Source organism: Chelon labrosus, assembly GCF_963514085.1.
Source record: "Chelon labrosus genome assembly, chromosome: 13".
Lineage (NCBI taxonomy): Eukaryota > Metazoa > Chordata > Actinopteri > Mugiliformes > Mugilidae > Chelon > Chelon labrosus.
In genome coordinates, this window is record NC_140346.1 from 17,301,442 (window position 1) to 17,320,938 (window position 19,497).

Consider the following 19,497-nt stretch of genomic DNA (forward strand, 5'->3'; position numbering starts at 1 on the left):
GCCTCATCCTCCCTCCAGCTTCATTAGCCACTTTCTGTCCCCCTTTAAAGCAATATTTCTTGTCTTACTTTTCCTAGCAGCTTCTCTCTCTTTGCATTTTTTTGCAGACACACCTTTCACAGAAAAGGACCACACCTATCCCAGAGTTATTTCCATGCAAATTTGATGGAAGGTTTTCAGTAAAACTGAGAACTTCTGTGGCCAGAGAAGGGTGCGGTGAGAGTCAAAGTACGCTTGTTTACTACGGTGATCAGCAGTGAGTCACTGAAAGAAAGCAGATGAAAATTGTGGTTTTCTATTCAGGGCCACAAACTCACCACATTCAGTTCATTATCTCTAGTTTATCTTCTGCTCAGAGCATTTATGTCCGTCTTATCTCTACGAAGCCGTTTCACAGTTTCCATTTCATTAAACCCAAAAGACAACTGCTGAAAGGTGATAATGACAAGTCACCTCAATAACTCGGAAGCTGCAAATAATCTTTACCGCTTTTCACCGCATGGGGGCAACGTTTCTCATTCGGTTATGTTTGGGCACATCTTTCTGTGATATTAGCTGTTTATCAAAACACATTCAAGTTACAGTTATGTAATGAATACGGGCTTAATGTGCAGATTCTTACCTTTAATTCCAGGGCACAGACATCCAAAGTGGATGAAGTGTTAAAGAACTACAAAGAACTGTAGTTATATATTGAATAATTAACTATCATGTAGAGAAGAACGTGCTTTGTTTTTATTTAAGCAGATTTGGTCTCACGATATCCACAGGTAAAATATACAGAGAAATTTGTCATAGTGTGCTGACAAACGTAAGCTGCAGCCAAGATCAAGCATAACATTATGACCACCTTCCTGATATTGTGTCGGTCTCCCTTGTGTCTCCAAAACAGTTCTGACTCACCAATGCATGGGCATGGGCCTTCTGAGGGCCTTTGGATCCTGTGGTTTGAGGGGAGGGGCCTCTGTGGATCGGGCTTGTTCCAGTGCATCCCACAGATACTTGATCAGTTTGAGATCTAGTGAATTTGGAGGACAGGTCAACACCTTGTGCTGTTTTTCATGTTTTTTTTTAAGTTGTTCCTAAACCGTTTTTGTGTGTGTTTCTGTGTCAGGGTGCATCCTGCTGGGATGCCATCAAGGATTGTCAATGCTATGGGGTGGGGGTGCCTGGTCTGGTCTGGTCTAAGTGGGTGGTACATGTCTTATTAACATCCACATGAATGCCAGGTCTAGAAGTTTCCCAGCAGAACACTGCATTGTCGCAAGATGTTCAATGTTCTTTACTTCTCGTATCAATTGGTTTTAATGTTGTGGCTGATCAGTGTATAGTTTGCATATGTGTAGGCTGAAAGATAAAAGCTATATTTTTATATCTGGTAGTGGAGTTATAGCATTAAAGTGAGGATTTTATTGTGCATCTAAAACTAATTGCTCTTATTTATTACTTTAAGTTATAAATGTAACTCACGTTTAAAAGGGACACAGTCACTGTTACAAATCAAGATTAGTTTACTCATTATGGGCTGAATTAATTCTGATTTTGAGAGTAGGTGTCAGAAGTTTTACTGTGAAACATCTGGAGAAAAATGTGTTTTGTTCCTTGTTAATTTACTTAAATGTTTGAGCGTCACTGTGCGGAATTATTTTTTGCACATTCATTTGCTGGAGGGGGATTTTTTTCCCTCAGACATAGCGGGTCTAATGAAAGACCATATTATTATGGTCTATTATGGGAAACACACCATTTTTGGAACTTGATGTTAGGCCCGAAAGCCAAGAAATCACAGCGTGTACTGGAACAAATGTGATATTTTTGAAAACCTTTAACTCTTGAGTATGTAAACTAAATTACTAGCGATTCCCATTTTTCATAGTGCGTGTACTCTACAGTTCTACAGTGTATTTTCTGATATTTTCCTACACGTAAGCAGCGATACTTCCGTGCGTTTGTGTCGTGGCGTCGCATCCTATACAAGAAAGCAAGAAAGACAACACAACGCTCTCAAGTCACTGTACAAAATGTTCATTTTTTTGTCTTTTCTTCCTTAATGACATACAACAGGGGACCCGTAAACAAAAAAAAAAAAAAGAAGAAAGTAATTTGATACAAGCTAGAATGCAGTTCAAAAATATATACTAAAACAAAATGAATAAAAAGCAGGTCTCTTATCCCTTGTAGTTGGAGGAAATCGTTTGAATACAGCTTAATATGATGTACAAAATATCACACAGTGATAAATTGCTAATAAAAAAATAAAAACAAAGAAATGAGAGTCCTTTACCTTGGCCTCTGACTGGTAACAGATTTTTTTTTTTTGTCTTGTTTTCTTAATTTTTCATGTTTTTAGTTGTTTTTTTTATTTTCTTTTTTGTTTTTTTACAGGTTTTACATTGCCATTATCAATCACAAGCAAGTTCTATGCCTAGCAAGGAAGAATGATTCACTTATGATACTACAGTATTCTTACATCTTAATAATCATGAAAGAAATGCAAGAAAGAAAACAAGGAAATGATGGACATTTACAGCACACAATGGCAACTCTAGTCATCATTTACAACCTCTGTTTAGATCTTCTTTTTTTTTTTTTTTGATGTGTCATACTGATTTGTCTTTATTCTCGGAGAGAGGGGACACGGTAGCTCTGAGCTAAAAAAAAAAAAAAAAACAAGCATCAGTAAAATCTCACGGTCAAACAACCGTGAGCCACAGCAGGTCCTACCCTCGTAGTATTCACCTCGGATTGTATAAGAAACACCTGCGAAACGTTATTTCTGCACCCTGTTTGTCCGCTCCACAAGCCTTTTTTTTTTTAGATGTAGTGCAACATGGAGCCAAATAGTAGTTAAAATGTGATAACAGGACGTTACGCCCAGCAGCAGTACGATAATGTAGTGGCACATAGCAACAGCAGTGTGACGTCTTAATTTAACACACTTCACCACCGTTTGGTGAAAGAAAAAAAAAATGTGGAGATGAATTGTGAATGCTAGTGTCCCCCGCGATTTGGAAAGGAGTGTTTAGGCTACTTGTAACACTTCGATCTGACCCCTAGTGTGACCCTGTAATCTTGAAGAGGTTGAGGTTGCCCAGGTTAACAAGATAAAGTTACTGTTTGGAAAATCTGACTGTTAACTTTTGCAGTTTTTACCCACTAATACACGTCCCGTAGATTTTAGTGGTAACGCAGAAAAGAAACGTGTGTCTCAAAAGGAATAAGGTTTCCGCCTAAGCCAAAATAGCAGCACCATAACAGATCAGCGAGGCGCCGGATTGTGTCAGGGATACCAACTGACACCCACGCATATTCAATCAATACTTTCTTTTTGAGGCTGAACTTAAAACTGACTTCCTTTTTCTTTTCTTACACAGCACTTCTGTTTAGAAAGCAGAGACCAGCTTCAGAGACCGTAAATAGCTCCCCGGCTAATGTGCTACTTGTGCAACTGATAAAGAGGAGGGACTTCAATGCACAAGTGAAGGTCAAGCTTCTATTTTTTATTTAATTTTTTTTGAAAGCTTGAATAAATAACTACAAGCTGCCACCCACGAACTGGCACCAAAAAAAAAAAAGATGATCTCTCATCTGAGGAAATACGTTTCTGTCTGGGTGGTGGTCCTTACTTTAGTTTCATCATTTTCTGCTCTGTACGCCCCTCCAGCCCGAAGCAATCGAGGCTGACGTTCTTCGCACCGCTCTGATTTAAAAAAAAAAAAAAAAAAAAAAAAAAAACGCAAACAGCGACTGTTGATTCTGAAATGTGACCCACGTTCATAATGGACGACTCAACGATTAAATGTTTAAAAAGGTGATGTACGTCTACAGCCTGATGAGTGAGAACAGTCTCTCTTTTTCACGTATACACACACACAAAAAACCCAAAAACAAACAGGTCCCTGATTCTGACTCAAGACTGACGAGGTCTTCCGTAGCACCATGATTTAACTAGTGCAAACACACCCACACACACACACACACACACACACTTTTCTGTACAGTAAAAAGCACCAAATGGCACAATCTGTGCCATTTGCGGAGAGCACACAGATCCGCCTCAGAGCCCTGCAGTCTGCGGACTGTCACGATGTCTACCTGTAGCTGGGTAACTTGGTGTGAGGGCGTCAGTCTGTAGAAAGTGATCGTGATTGTGGAAATCATTTATCTTGTACAGCAAGGTGACAATTTAATCTAACACACACACACACACACGCGCGCGCGTAAGCAGAGGCAGAATCATGGGGACGCTATGGTGCTCAAACACACTATGTGACTAGGTGTCGTTCAGACAAAGTTCAAATTAAAGCTATTTGTTCAACACTGGTTAGCCACCGTCTAGTAGAGTCTCCTCACATCACACACACACACAACTAAACATTCTCCAGCGCCAAATACGACACCACACACACACACACACACTCTACCTGGAGTCTTTGGAATGTAATACATTGATTCCCAATGCAGAGGTTGGGTCCGATGTTTTCTGCCAACACTGGGGCTGTTTCAGGTGATGCCTACACGTGTGTGTCAGCCACAAGCAAACTTTCCGATATATAAAATAAAATAATAACAAAAATAAAAATAAAAATCGAAATATAAAATGAAATGTGGCGGTGCGTTAGTGCATCATATGCAGTGTGAGAGTTTCTTTGTTGTTGTTTCAAGCGCACAAAGACACTCACGGTGCTTTGTAGTAACCGACTGGGGGGGAAAAAAAAAAAGAGGAAAAAGAAAAAGCAGAAAGGAATATTGTAGTGTAGAAAAAGTGTTACTCCAAACATGATTACTTGAAAACAGAGCAGCCGGGATTTTAAAGTTATAAAAAAGCATTACAAGATGTGATTAGTATTACAAGAAGTCACTGAGGCATCGGAGAACGGTGAGGAGTTGAGTGAAGGGGAGAGGGGGGCGTCCTGTGGCGATGGCCCAGCCAGTGGGGTGCAGGACAAGTGTGCGTGTGTTCGTGTGTGTGTGGGAGCAGGTAAAATGTGTCCACTGTACTTCAGTCTGTTTAGGCCCAGTTGTGTTTGTAGGTCTCTGAAGGCGGAAAAGAGGGAAAACGAGGTTAGACAAACAGTTGCTCACAGCACAAATAGACATTATTTGCCGTGTAATTATAAATACACCATTGTTACTGCCTCCTCCCCTGCTCTCTCAGCTAGGTTTTCTGCTGCAGGAGATTGCTAAGAGGGCATCTGTGTGGGCACACAGAGATTACATAAGCCATCTCTAACCATTCTGTCTCTCTCTCTCTGCCTCCAAAGATCCATGCCTTCTGGTTATGGTCAGTATCTTCATTTGTTAGTCACTGACAACGCCGGTAAGCAGAGTTCGTGTTTGCTAAAGTTTTTGCCAGTCGAACACCTCCCTTTTTCTGGTAGCCTGCCAGACATGATGTGACTAACTCGTATGTAAAATGGACTCTGGAGTCTGTGAGCAGGTCCATCTCTCTATAAGAATCTCTGCCATCCTCCAGAGGGAGAGAACAGGGATTCCCATATTCGTGGAGGCAGCTGCAGCAATTGGAAATGATTAGACTGGGAAAGACCACCGTGGTGTCTGAATAACGTACTTATACGTATATTACTTCTTCCACTGCTCCTCTAGTGGTGCTGATTGTATTTATGTAGCAATGTCACTTATCGTTTAGGAGAAGACGGCAGAAAATCGAGCACTACTGATGCTTTAAACTCAGAAGCGGCATCCCAACCTGCCTCGTCTCCCGTCTTTGTCACAGTAAGCTGGCCTGGTAATGTTCGACTGGTTTCTTTTCCTACTTCCTGTCAAAGGCTAAGCAGAGGGATTACTTTGGCAGGCGTTTAGCTGTCAATCAATTCGGGTAGGTAGGGGAAATGTCGGGTTTGTGCATGCTAGTCATTTTCCTTTTGAGAGATGAGAATTTGGTCTCTGTTTGTTTTCTCAATGGCTTTGCTATTTGGCTTGTTTTGTCAGGGTCCTTATCTGGGGTTTTATGGTGCCTGTTTGGGCAGGAGAGCATTTCCCCTCTTAGCTTTTCTTTCCTCTTCGTCACTGGCTATGAGCTGAATCATGGCTCAAGCTATAAAAAGAGGGTAATGTTTATAGTGCGTAAATAAAACAAAGCCATTTAGGATTATATTCCCAGACTTTGGAAAGCTTCCTCCTGATTACACGGCTTTCTTTTTAAGAGGATGGCTGAGCCACATGTACAGATCCTCACATGTAAAATGTGCTTTTAATGTTAGGGTAATAATGCATGTTATATTATATGAGAATATGAGAAGAGAGTGGCTATTTACACAAGATATCTGACCATAACAGACACAGAAAGGTCTGTCTCATTGTATTTAGGCTGGCAAAATGTGTAAACTCCCATCAAATCTCCCACCCTCTCTGCCCCACCGCTGTTCTTTCTTGGCACCCCCGATCTCACCAGAATGACGACAGTGCTGTCAGACAAAGATCTTGGCAAGTGCGTCTGCGCCTGCGCTGGCAATGAAGGGCTGGGAAGAGTGGAAGGCCACGTCATGAATGGCCTCATCATGCTTCTTCCTGTGGGCAGTGATCTCCTGCACGCACGTCCTGTTGTCCAGCATCCACAGGCGGACTGAGCAGTCATGGCCTGGAGGAGGTAAGGAGAGCAAAGACGGCGACGTTATGAGCGGGTTGTGTTGTTTTACGAGCTTTAATGCCCAGCTTCTTCTGCCATATGTTGCATTGGAGGTTTAAACTGAAGATTGTACAGAACATTTCTGATTGTTTCTAAAAAAAAAAAAAAAACATTTTCAATCTAAATAAATAGTTAAAAGTAGGCTTGTACTGTCATTACACTACAGAGAAAGGTTTCATTGTTGACAATTTGTATTTGCATTGCTTCTTTTTTAAACTGCTATTACCTGTTAATTAATTTCTGATAAATACCTGCCAGTATACATGACAAAGGAACTGAGGGAATATTATATAGCAAACTACTGGCATTAATCCATATCTCTGGGTACAATGTTGTATGAAAACAGAAGCTTTTTAATTAGGGATTTGCAGTATTTCAAAGACTATTTCTATCCTTATGAAGCCAAATTCTAAAATCCTTAAAACCGGGGGAGTACTCACTGCCAGAGATGAGGTAAGTGCCTTTAGGATCTGTAGTGAGACATGTGACAGCATCTAAGTGAGCCACCATTGAGTGGACAACTTTCCCTGCACAAAGACACAAAGCAAGTGTATTAAGATGCATTCATATTCCAGAAACAAAGAAAACCCATCAAGTGCAAATGAAACGCCTCCTGCAGATACCCGTCTTGTTGTCTAGGAAGCGGATGGTGCGATTCTCGTGTGCAGTGATGGAGACGGGCTCAGACGGGTGACTAACGACGCGGTTGATCAGCTCGCTGCCTGCAATTGAAAATAATTCAGTGTTGTTATTGTTGTGTGTTCTATTTATGCATTTCCTGCAGCTTCTGAACAGCAGTTACAAACTGGGCATCGCACGCAGAACGCACCATCTTTGGTCTGTGTCTCTAGCGCAGTGACACTCTGCTCCGTGTTGAGGTCATAGAGCAGCGTCTCACCGCCGTCAAATGACGCCACCACCTGGTTGGGGTCAGTGGCCACAAATGCCACTGAGGTGGGCGTTCCGTGCTCTGGAAAAAGACAAGACACGATGATGTTATGGGAACTTAACACAACGACACAGTCCCAAAAATAATAAAAAAATAAAAATAAAAAAAGACGTCTACCTCTCTCCTTATTGAAGACGGACAAGCAGGGAGATGAGTTCTGAGGGTCCCAGATGCGAATGGTGCCATCAGCTGAGCACGACGCGAGGCGGTGGTGAACTGCCGAGTAAGTCAAACCCCAGACGCTGTCCTCATGGCCTGCTAGTACGCTGCTCTCAATGCCCGGATCTGGAGAGAGAAAAGCATATTAAATAAAAAAACAGAATACGCTAAACACGAATGTGGTTAAACTCTGAGCAGCTGGCAGGGACTCACCATAGTTATCATACGGGTCCACGTTAAGGTCGGGCATCTTCCAACACCTGACAGTCCCGTCCAGACCTCCACTGTAACAGGATTCTCCATCCTCGCCCATAGTCAGAGACAGAACAGCTCCACTGTGTGCTCTAAATGTGTAGATGGGCTCAACATCCAAAGCGGCATTCCTGCGGGGAGAGACAGTCTGTTAATTATGTTTCTTGAGTTTATATTTGCGCATTATCTGCGTAGCATGTTATGTGTTATATGTGCAAGTTATGTGTTATATCTGTATTTGTAGGAGTATAGGAGGAGTGACTTTCTTCACTAAAGATGTTCTTACTTTTTCGAGTGCATGGCCTTGTTGAGGTTCCACAGTTTTAGTGTGCCATCCTCCGAGGCTGTGAGCAGCACTGCTTGGTTGGGGTGAAAGGTCAAAGCCCGGATGGCGTCGAAGTGGCTGCGTAGTGTGAAACGAGGGTTCCATGTCTTCTTGAACTCCTCCCTGTTATCCTGCATCTGATGGGACACCCGTTCAAAAAGAGTGAACACTCAAATAACAACACGTAGGCTGGACTGCATATTGCGTAGTGACCAGAACAGATGCGTAAATTACATCCATGGAGAGATCGTTGTCATTGGCGACGGTGAGATCAGCCAGTTCGCCCAGGTTCATGTCCCCCCCTCCGACAGCATCCATAATGAAGACGTCAGACGAGAAACCCAGGGCACCACCTGCAGGTTGGGGGTGGAAAAGCAATAACTGTAAATTACAGCAATAGACGTTTTAGGATATCTGTGGCAAGAGTCCATTCAAACCATTTCCTTACTCCCACACTATGTACCAGAGGAAATATTTATAGGTGTAAGAACAACCTTGCAAGTTTCCCCCTACGCAGGTTTTAAAAATGAACAAAACTGAGATAGCATCAAAAACTCAGCCTCTAATCTACACTCATGATACAGGTCAGACTGAGTTTAGAGGGGACAGTATCGTTTCCTGTGATCACATTTAGTGGTCTTACCTTCCCCAGAGCGAGCCTGTCCTGATGCGGAAGGGGGCGGGGCAGGTTTAGGGGGAAAGTCCGACATCATGCCTTGTAACTTGTTCCTGCGGTTCTCTGAACCCAGCAAGAGGAGAGAGACACAAAACATCCCGTCATGGCGAGAGGCGGAGGAAGGACGGAGACGCCAACAGACGGACAGATAAGAGACAAAAGAAGGCAGAAAGAGGCAAAAACATAGACTTCATTCTTGAACGCAATAAAAGCACAGTTTAATTTTAAAGGATGAAATATATAAAAGCACAAGGCCACAGAGTAAATGTGATTCAAAGAATGAAATGTGAACACATACAAAGAGAAGGCAGCATGCGTGGCAACCTTTGAAATGTCCCCGGACCACAGAGAGTACATCTACAGACAAAGATGACGGCTACACAGCTCTATAGAGTCACAGACTGACAGCTCGTGAAACAGGACAGAGAGACAGGTGGTTGGGAAAAGAGGTTGGTTTTATTGACAAGAAGAGATGCCAAGACACAATGAGAAGTAAAAGATAAAAAGGTGAGCGAAGGGGTTGTGGGGTAGGGGGTGGGGGGGTGAGAGGGGGGTCAATAAAGACAGATACACTGGTGGCAGTGATTCTGGCAGTGCTGGTGCTGATGGTGTTGCTATGGCAACAGCGTACCTAACTCCCGTCCGTCCCCCGAGATCCGGGCCTCTCCCGCCCCCTCCCCATCCTCCCCCGAGCCCAGGAAGTCAAATTCACTGAGGGCGTCTTCAGAGTCGTCTTCGTCCTCCTCGTCCTCCGGGTCCAGATCTGTGGTCATAGGCTCGGTGCCCATCTGGACACGAGAACACAGCAGAGAACAGGGTCAACTTTCAGGAACACAGCTTGTGGTGATTATAAATAAAACAAAACATTTTTTTTTAGTCTCCAGTTTAGTTTCTCATCAGTGATCATACCTTTACTCGAGACTTTTTGTTCTTGCGCGGACCGTCGATGCAGTCAGTGGCCATGCCTTGGAAGTCATCCTCCTCGTCGCTGTCGTCTTCGTCGTCGTCCTCACAGCCGTGCAGGAAGGGGATCTTGTCCAGCACTGAGCCACCCACACGTTCCTTCGAGCTTTCCTTACCCGCGTTCCTACAAACAAATACACAGTTTATAGTTTCTCCACTCCATGCTATAATGAAAGGGACTAATAATGATTAGAATATTTTACAGCGGTAGAGAGGTTGACCTCAATTACACTGCATAACAACATCTTTTTTTTTTTTTTTTTAAACATCTTGAACAGTAGAGTGCAGCAATTATTAGCTTGATATTTATTCGACAGAAAGCTAACTCAAGGATTTGAGAAAACTAAACTATATTTTTGTCCAATAATAACTCCAGGACCTTAATTGATCCGTGGTATTTTCTTAGAATTGTCTTATTCAACGTGTCAGCATCTTATTTTGTAGGATACGCCATCAAATTTCATCTTGTGCAGACAAATGTGCACAGGCTGCGCTCAAAATGACGCACTGACAAACTGTCCCACGCAGCTCCACTTAACCGTGGTTCATTTCTGCCGTGTAAATCCATTTCTGCTTTCTAGAAAAGCGTTGTTTATTAGAGGATACCGCTCACCGATACATTATAAAGTGGTCAGCTTGCCAAGTAAATATCCCGACTAAGAATACGTCTGAACCCTACCCTGTTTTGCGCAAGAAGTCTTTGTTGTAATATTTCAACATCAGATTATGGCATTAAGTGCAAATCAGGCCACGTCTGTAAAGTCTGGTACAAGACTCAACGTCTATTGTGTCAATATTTATTCTGGGAATTTTGACGACTCACGACAAATGCACAACCATTAAAATTTGATCAGGTGGAAAAAATAGGAAGTTACGAACACCACAAGGAAATGTCAAGGTTTAGTTTCACTTATACAGAGCGTATTGATTTTGCCCTTGCGCTGTAAAGTGTCGATGCTTCCTGTTGCGGCACTACTCACATTACCGTCTTTATCTGTGAAGCAGCAGCAGAGATGTGGCGTCCGCTGCCACAGGCTCACCTTTTAATTTGTTCCTCTATTTGTCTGACCAGCAAGGACTCTCCACCTGCTCGCGGCTCAGGTTCGGGACAGCTTTCTATGGGCGGGGGCCCGTTAGCCTCGGGGCTGCTCCGCCCGAGCAGAGAGCGCACGCGCTTAGACCGCATGTCCAGGATAGTGTCTGAATAACCCACTTCTTCAAGATATCTACAGTCACAGAAAAAAAATACACATGCATATAAATTGATCAGCAACAATAAAGTGCTGATGGAACACAGTATGGTAGAAAACGATCGGATGTCGCCTTACTTGCGTAGTAGCTGGCGTCCCTCTTTCCAGGACATCTGATTGGCTGGCTCAGAGTCTGACTCAGCCGGCCCATTGGGAACTACAAAAAATAGATTTGTCAATAGTGATGCAACGCATGTGGAGGAAAAGAGAGAAGCAGAAACTTTGAGTCACTCTGAAGGTACACCGCACACCATGTGTCAAAATAAGCTGCAGTATATAATAGCAGGTAAGTAAATAAAACCGGTTAAACATACGTTGCTCTGCCTCCAGCTCTGGTTTCTTGTCTCCAGGACTCTGATCGTTTCCCGTCTTCAGCTTCTGGTGCTTGGCTCTGCAGCCACGCAAAACACCACATGAGGGCAACATTACAAGCAAATCTTCCACAACCAAAAGCAACTATGCCAGAAGCATGCAAACCACTGAGGCAGTCTGAATGATTAACAGACACAAGGACAGAAGCGGGAACTGTCCTGGCATTTGTCTTACCTCTCTTGTTTGAGAGCGTACTCCAGCATTTTGATCCGCCTCACCAGGTCCTGTTTCATATTCTCCTGCCCTTTCCTCTCGCCCTGTAGGAACGCCACCTGAGCCTGAAAAACACGCACACACACACAAAAGATGATTAAAAAAAAGCACATTTTAAAAAAAGCAGCACATATACCACACATAAACATATGAAAATGTAAAACAAACTAACACCTTGACTTTGCCATAAGTTTAGTGCACTGATAAAGAAACCAAATGCTCTCTCTCTCTCTCAATGAGAACAAGCCAGTTAAGCATCTGATATCAGCAAAGATCAAAAACAGGGAAGAAGAAAGTTTGACGTGACAAGCGCAGCATGCTCGATTCCTAAAAACCCAGAGGAATAAGTAGAGGGTTGTGGACCGGAGGTTGATATATTTAACTTTTCCTAACCGAGGCCTGCGGAAGAAGGAAGAAAAAAAAAAAAAAAAAAAAAAGACACGGACCGAGCGGCCAAATTCAAACACCCTCTTTTGAGACACATCCTTCCTTTCTCTGCTTCCTCTCTCATTTCCCATCCATTTCCTTCCTCGCTGCTGATAAAATTCTTACCTCGAGGAAGGAGATGTTCACTGCCCATTCTTTCCCTTTGTCAAAGGATTTTTGTGCGGAGACAGAAAAGCGATAATGAGGAAACTGTCAAGTTTTTACACAGGCTATCTGACGAGATCGACTTCCTTTGAGTAAGTTGAGTAATTCAGGCCTTAACTAAAATGCGAAACGGCTTACGGACCAGACAAGAAAGATTTATAACGCAGGTTATATGTGTATTGTGCACAAGGTGAGGGGTTATAGTTGGTATCACCAAGCAATAAACATCTTGCTCTTTGTTGGCTGGAAGGGGAAATGCCCTTTTAGGAAAAGAAACAACAGTGATTTCAATTAGAAGTAGGGTAAGAAGGCCTAACCCGATTCTTCCTACTCTGAGGATTTTCATCGAGGTTACTGTAGGAGCAGTAGTTTTGTACTTTCTCTCTCTCTCTCTCTCTCTCTTTCTCTCTGTGTACCAAGTGGTGCTGGAGCATTAGTGCGGCTTGTTTTACAGCCCATTTCTCCTCTGCACGCCCCTGCCCGTGTCCACGAGTCCGCTCCCACACACAGCTCTGGAAAAAAAAAAACTAGCACAGTCTAAAAACGTCATCTCACGGGGCAGACACTTGGTCAAGCTGGAGAGGGGAGTGAATCTCAGCGGAGAGCGCGCGCACAAGCACGGAGAAACGCAGACAGTCATGTAACCAGGCAGGAGGGCCGGCGGAACACGAGATAATCTGTCAAGCAAACCTTGCTGCTGCTGCTGCTGCTGCTGCTGAATAATCCTGATTAATGCAAAGTGATTTTATATGCTTATCTGAGAGTTTTGGAGATAACTGTCAAAGCCGGCATGTCGACACCACAGGCAAGACAGAGAATTGTGCGTGGTTTATATATGACCTAAACTAGGAGGAGCTGCAAAAAAAAGCTCTGATAAATAATGCACAATAACAACAGAATTAAATAAATCTGGTGAAACACGACCAGCTCTTCTGAGCCATGCAGAAAGCTACGTGATACTCCATCGCTCGCTGTGGTTACGCGGTTTATAAAATCATCTAGCGGGGAGTTATCTGTAACGGCAGACTTTCTAATAACACACAAGCAGTAATTGTGTGGCCGTTTTGCAACAACACACGCAACGCTGCATTTGTACATCTCACACGGGCGCAGACACTTGTTCCAGTGTGACATAATCTGACACAAATGTTAGAAAACAAGCAAAGGAGAGCCCGGGCTGTTGTGATAACTGGGCAGTGTCACAGTGTGGGAGTTTCGGATATCTGCAGGCGGAACGCACATTATATACCGGGCCACTAAAAATAGTTGAACACAGATGGAACGCGATTGAAGTTTTGGAAAAAAAAGCACAGCTTGCATTAAAATTACATTTTCTGATTTAGATGCAGTGATGTGCTGTCATGTCAATAACGTTCAAATGTGACCTTCTGCAGGTCAAGCTCAAAAATCTGTCAAATCGTGTGCAATTTGAGATCTTCTGTACGCACATAAACAAACCTCAGACTCCTCAGCGTACAGACTAAACCGGTGGCTTTTCTCCAGCTCAGCCTCGACACGCAGCCCTGCTTAAAATCCGAGACTTAACTGCAGATAGGTGGCTGCCGAACCCTTTGAACGCAACTAAACAATTCAATTCAGCCTTTTGCAATTTCCACCTCTGAGCGGAATGTGTCTGCTTCGCCTCTACGGGGCAAGGACACGCATTTTTACTCCTACTCACACGCGGACGAGCTGCAACCTGCCCTCGCCCTCACACTCGCACACAGATAAGCATCGCTGCCCTGTGTAGCAGTCTCACGCCGTGCTCCCGCAAGGACAGGTTCCCACTAGTGCCCTAAATCACCGACACCGCCGTCTTGGCCGAGTTGAGACACAAGCATGCAAGTGTGAGGCATTTTTTTTCCCTGATACATAAAGGTATTCAAAACAAGGGGATCATTGTGTCAAGGGGTTTTATTACTTACGTCAGGTTTTTTTTATCTATTACGTACCAAGTTACTCTGTGTCTCTGACCATATTTAGCTTTCTCTTCGTTCCTTCTCTATTTACCTTTGAAAGTGGAACTGTAAAAAGCTTCAGTAAATATGAGCAGATGAAATGGCAGGCTGCTTAAGAAAACAAAGGCAGTTTTCATGTGGGTAAAATAAGGTGCTAAAAAAACTAAAAGCTCCTCTGAAGGCGTGTGAATACCTCAATAAAAAGTATGTTTTTGCAGGAGATTAATTCACTGAGGAGATGCAAAGTAAGCTGATGAAGTTTTTTTGGCCATTTGCCTGCTTCAGATTGGGACATGCTTCCTTTTACTCATATGTGGGACCCGGGTCAACAGACGCGAGACAAAGCCGTCCATTCATCGGCTACTAAAGTCGTTCGACAACACCTGAAACAGGAGCAAAACTAGTGGAGATGAAAACAGAGGTGGAGCAGCAGATCAAAAAACTGCTTTTATCATTAAAAGGTAAAGTAAAATAGAGCTCTATCTACTAAACCAATGAAAGTCAATAAGAAAATATTCGTCTGCCTTTTTGTCATTTGATATCGCCACGATAACTATGACGCTGCGGTTATTTTCTTCCATAATATGTTGATGAACGAACAAAGCCTAAAGTACAAAAGAACCCAGCTGCGAATAAACCTGCCCACAGGATCCCTTTTTCCTGTGGGTGGGTTTTCCTCCGTGTGGCCTACTGCCGCTGACCTTTCCAGAGTTTGCCGTCGCACGGAGAGCTGACACGTTTAGCCTCTTCCGTCGCTCCTTCCCTACTAGCCGCGGAACAGGGTCAAGGGCAGCTTTCCTCCTCCGCTGGCCACCCTCCATCTTTTCATCCCTCCATCCCCACGAGAGAATCCACGAGCAGACAAGTGGAGCAGCGCACTTTTCTGGGACAGTGTGCTTGGATGGAGGGCGCTCGAGTGTGTGCGTACAGCGCCAGCGCAGGAGCTAGACAATGACATGATTAAAAGTGGGTCTTCCAGCTGAAGTTTGATTAGAGGATGCTTCATTGGGGAGATAAAATCCTGCAAGTCATGAATGACGGAACCGAAAAAGGAGATTTTCAAGATTTCATGGGAAGAAGAGGGGGTAGGACTGCAATAATAATAATAAAAATAACAGAACTGTATACCGATAAAAATCACACATGGAACAGAAGCGCCGCAAGTCTGTGTGGGCAGGAGGCACACGGCGTAATAAGACTATACATATGGACTTCATATGTGTGTCATGACTGAGAGCATAGAGCTATTAATTAGAGATGTGTACAAAGGAGCCCCTAGGCCCACACTGAACAGGAAGTGATGTCATCTGGGTCACCAGTAATGTATTCTACGCCATTTGACATGGTTAATCAAATTAAAATGATGCAGGTGAAGGTCTTCCAGTCTCCCTGAAGAATAAGTGCCATGAATTATATCTGAGACAAAGACTATTCAATTATAATCAGGGTCAGGCACAAACAAGCTAATTACAACAAAGCTTGTTCAGACACGGCGCAGAAACAGTGCGACTTCATACAAAACTATACCGGTAAAAGCTGTCTGTAGGATCTGAAGGACAGTGGGACACAGAGTCTGCCACCTGTCCCCTGCACGAGCTAGGGCGTCCCACCTGGCCCAGAGCGGGAAGCGCCTTCATTCCTGGCCTGTCAACGGAGACGTGGCGCCACAGGTGGCCTTTCACACTAACGCCACTCTCACATGTGTTACGGCCTCGCAAAGACACGCCGTGCTGCAGACAAAGACATCCACGCTGTCGCACCAAAAGTCACCCACTTTGTGACATGACAGTGTTAATTTCCTGACACATAATGCTGGCGGTTTTGCTGGCTGTGGGAGTTTTTGCACGATGCTCCCTTTTAGCCTTTGAAATTAAGTGCGCAAAATGCCATGTGTAGGCAAACGTGTGAGCAAACTATACTGTGGACGCACGCAGAATATGTTGTTAACTGTGCAGGATATGGCCAGGGGGGACGCTAACTGGCATGCTGAGAGCTCTGTGAGCGTGTTGCCAACAAAAGCCAGAGGCCTGTGGCCTGCGGGTGTTAAAATGTAAGCTGGGTCAATTTTTCAGCCGGGTATTTCAGCAATCCTGTCTCTCTTTCTCAGCAGAGGATGTGGTGCTAATTGTAAGCGTGAAACCAGACCATGTGCGGAAAATACACACGTGCAAACAAAGTTCCATAACAAGCATTAATGGCATTTCGGACATGACAGACATGATGGCCTGCCTCCGACTCCCATTCTTTCCCGCGCGTATAAGAGCAGCAAGCACAGGCAGTATGTGATTATTCATCCATATTTTATCAAGCTCCTATTTATAGCTACATACGTTTGAGTTGGGGGCAAAGCGAGTAGCAGAGTGACAGAAGAGAGGCAGTGATGTGTTTTATCTGTGGTTTTCTCGGCTTATGAACTCCAGTTCATCATAATTACAAGCAAACTGCGGTTACAGGAAGACAACCACATGTGGGTTCATGAATTAAAAAAAAACACAAGATGAAGCGTTCTTCATTCCAAGCGCGGAAACGTATGTGTGTGTGTATGTTTTTCTACCATTTCTTAATCCTGAAACAATTTGATGAGTAAGCACAGTCTTGCCCAGAAATGCTCTGCCTCACGGTTACATGCTTGCAGGAGAGCTGCATAGTGCAACCTCTGTTTTCTGCTGTTGGCCACTGAATAACTGGAACCATCAGGGGAGTCATGCCTTGCTCAATGGCATTTCTAGGGCGTTGAGTCACACATTCAGGAAGATCTTCCAATCAATTTTACAGATTTACGTCAATGACCTTTAAGGATGCACTTAGCAAAACTGAAAGTATGTGTGTTTGTGAGTGTCTGGCGCATAAATCTCGACATTTCAGTCCAGATTTGGAAACAGTTCTAATCAAGGGATGGGTCTTGTCAATAATCTAAGCCGGCTGAAAAGGAGTTAATATAAACTGGAATAAAAAAATAAATTTAAAAATACAGTCGAGTTAATTAACCGAACCACTCTCACATCCATCACTTTGATAGAAACCAGATCAAAATGTTGATTTTGCTTTCCGCGCTCAGAGCCCTACCTTTTACTAGAGACGACTGTCTGTTGATTAATCAAAGAGCTTTATCTGAATATGATTTCATACAAAAACTACTAGTTGCCCGGTGTGCACGGCAAGAGCAGAGGCCTCTGTTCAAAGGTCACCCTGATCGCTTTATTTCACCAACAGTTTAGTGATTAAAATGGCTATGACTAATGACTTAAGCAAAGAAACCATATGGTGAAATAACTTATTTCAGTGGGAACTCACAGCTGTGGGACATCAATTTTGTTAACCACAACAGTACAACCACAGATCACTTGATTTGTTACAGTGAGGTACGAAAACAAAAGGAGGTCATTGTCTGCTTACAAAGTATGTTTGCACATGAATGCCAGACTCCTGTCTTAAACAGACTGCGGTCCAGGCGTGTATTTGATGTTACCTGTATAAATATTGAGGAGAGACAAGGTAGCCACACCTTAACTGTTTACCTGGCTTCCTTTAGGATAACTTGCTTGCTTTTGCAGGATGACATAAAGCTACAATTTATAATGTGCATCTGATCAGAAGACACTGATCACTGGATATACTGTGCATGTTTAAAGGCTGCTGCTGGAAGGATTTCTTTTAGTGGTCACACACGTTTGTATTTACTGTCTAGTAATAATGCATTCACTATGAGAACCAATTGGAATTTAGTGGTTTTGATTGTAAGGCATGTATGTGTACAGTCGCAGAGAAGCTCTGAGGGACCTCCTGCAATATCCGTTCTGGCCTTTATTTGGCGTTACCGCTGCCAACGCAGCTTAGGGATAAACAAATTTACCCTGAGTTCGTCTCTCTCAGCCTCCCAGCGGTATTTCTCGGCCTGGAATCGTCCCCACTCGTACTGGATGAAGTGCAGGATCCCAGGAAGCGTCATACTCGCGTCCCCGTCCTGCTGCTCCCGAGGCTGCAACGATCCGGGGACGGCCCCGGCTGCCGCTGCCGCCGCCGCTGCCATCGCCCCGGTCATCGCAGCTGATGTCGCCTGGCCCGGTGCTGCTTTGGGCCCGTTTGGGTTGCGCCCCGCTCCGCTGCTGCTGCTGCCGCCGCCGCCGCCTCCGGAGTTCGGGTTTGGTCCTCCGCCGGATCTGTCCGCCTCCATTTTAACCGTTCAACCTTTCGCCAGGATAATGAGGTGGAAACGGGCAGAATGTACGAACAAAAATAATAAAAAAGTACCCCGTACCCTTTACCGACCCAGCAGCACTCCACTGTAAGCTATCCTCCTTTCTTCCTTTTCTCTCACGCACAGAACAAAATTACTATTCAGTGGGTCAAATACTACACTTCCGCTATCACCCCTTCAACATAAAACACGACCTGAGTCACACGTTTGTAGCCTCGCTGCTTGTTCGTAGACCAGTTTGGCATTTTTGCACAAATTCTTTCTTTGTAACTTACGAACAACAACAGAATAAAATAACACCAAAAAGCGGCAATTAAATGTAATTTGTTAAAAACAAATGTTTACGTTGTGTTTGTGACTCTTATTTTGTACTCCCGGATCTGTTTCCTCCCTCTTGTGTTTGCTGATGGTAAAGCCCAGTGTGGGTGACAAATAAAGGGCCATGTTTTCTGTAATACACAATGAACGTGTCGCTAGGGGAGTTCATTTCCTGCCATTTTGTGAGCAGAGACGTTCGAAGACCGTAAAGCTGATCGAAGTATTTGCAACACTGCTTCCGGTTTGAACGTGAATTAAAAAAATAAATAAATCTGTACAAGCGTGATTTATTCTAAATATCGGTCACTTCTGTAGATTGAACCAGTTTAAAGAAAATTGAAAAAAAAAATATGAGGCTATCTCCTGAAGTGAAGAAAGAGACTTTAAAGTAGCGTATCATCAAACAAGCATTAAAAGAATTTATTTCTCCAATGCTGACATGAGCGTTAACGTCTTTACATCCTCTTGCAAAATCTGGAACTGATAATATTTCTTATTTTCTCATGGTGGAATTTAAGGTTTGATACAAGATTTATATTAATAAGATACATTTACTTTGTGTAATAATGGAAATAAAACAATATAGTATCGTGAATAGCCGATGTTAAAGACTACGTGTGTTTC

The 19,497-nt window shown here is 43.6% G+C and overlaps 1 protein-coding gene across 1 annotated transcript; it reads right to left on the reverse strand.

Annotated features, from left to right (window-relative positions):
- Window positions 1-2,009: 2,009 nt before the first annotated feature.
- On the reverse strand, window positions 2,010-18,669 carry strn4 (striatin, calmodulin binding protein 4). The gene is made up of 17 exons (XM_084558723.1): window positions 18,211-18,669; window positions 11,770-11,873; window positions 11,538-11,614; window positions 11,302-11,380; window positions 11,014-11,199; window positions 9,920-10,097; window positions 9,642-9,798; window positions 8,978-9,073; window positions 8,569-8,687; window positions 8,296-8,471; window positions 7,971-8,140; window positions 7,716-7,883; window positions 7,479-7,619; window positions 7,273-7,371; window positions 7,090-7,176; window positions 6,413-6,601; window positions 2,010-5,037 (listed from the first exon to the last, which is right to left on the reverse strand). The coding sequence occupies exons 1-16, from the start codon at window positions 18,529-18,531 to the stop codon at window positions 6,432-6,434; spliced, it is 2,328 nt and encodes a 775-aa protein (XP_084414849.1). The 5' UTR covers window positions 18,532-18,669; the 3' UTR covers window positions 2,010-5,037; window positions 6,413-6,431.
- Window positions 18,670-19,497: the final 828 nt, after the last annotated feature.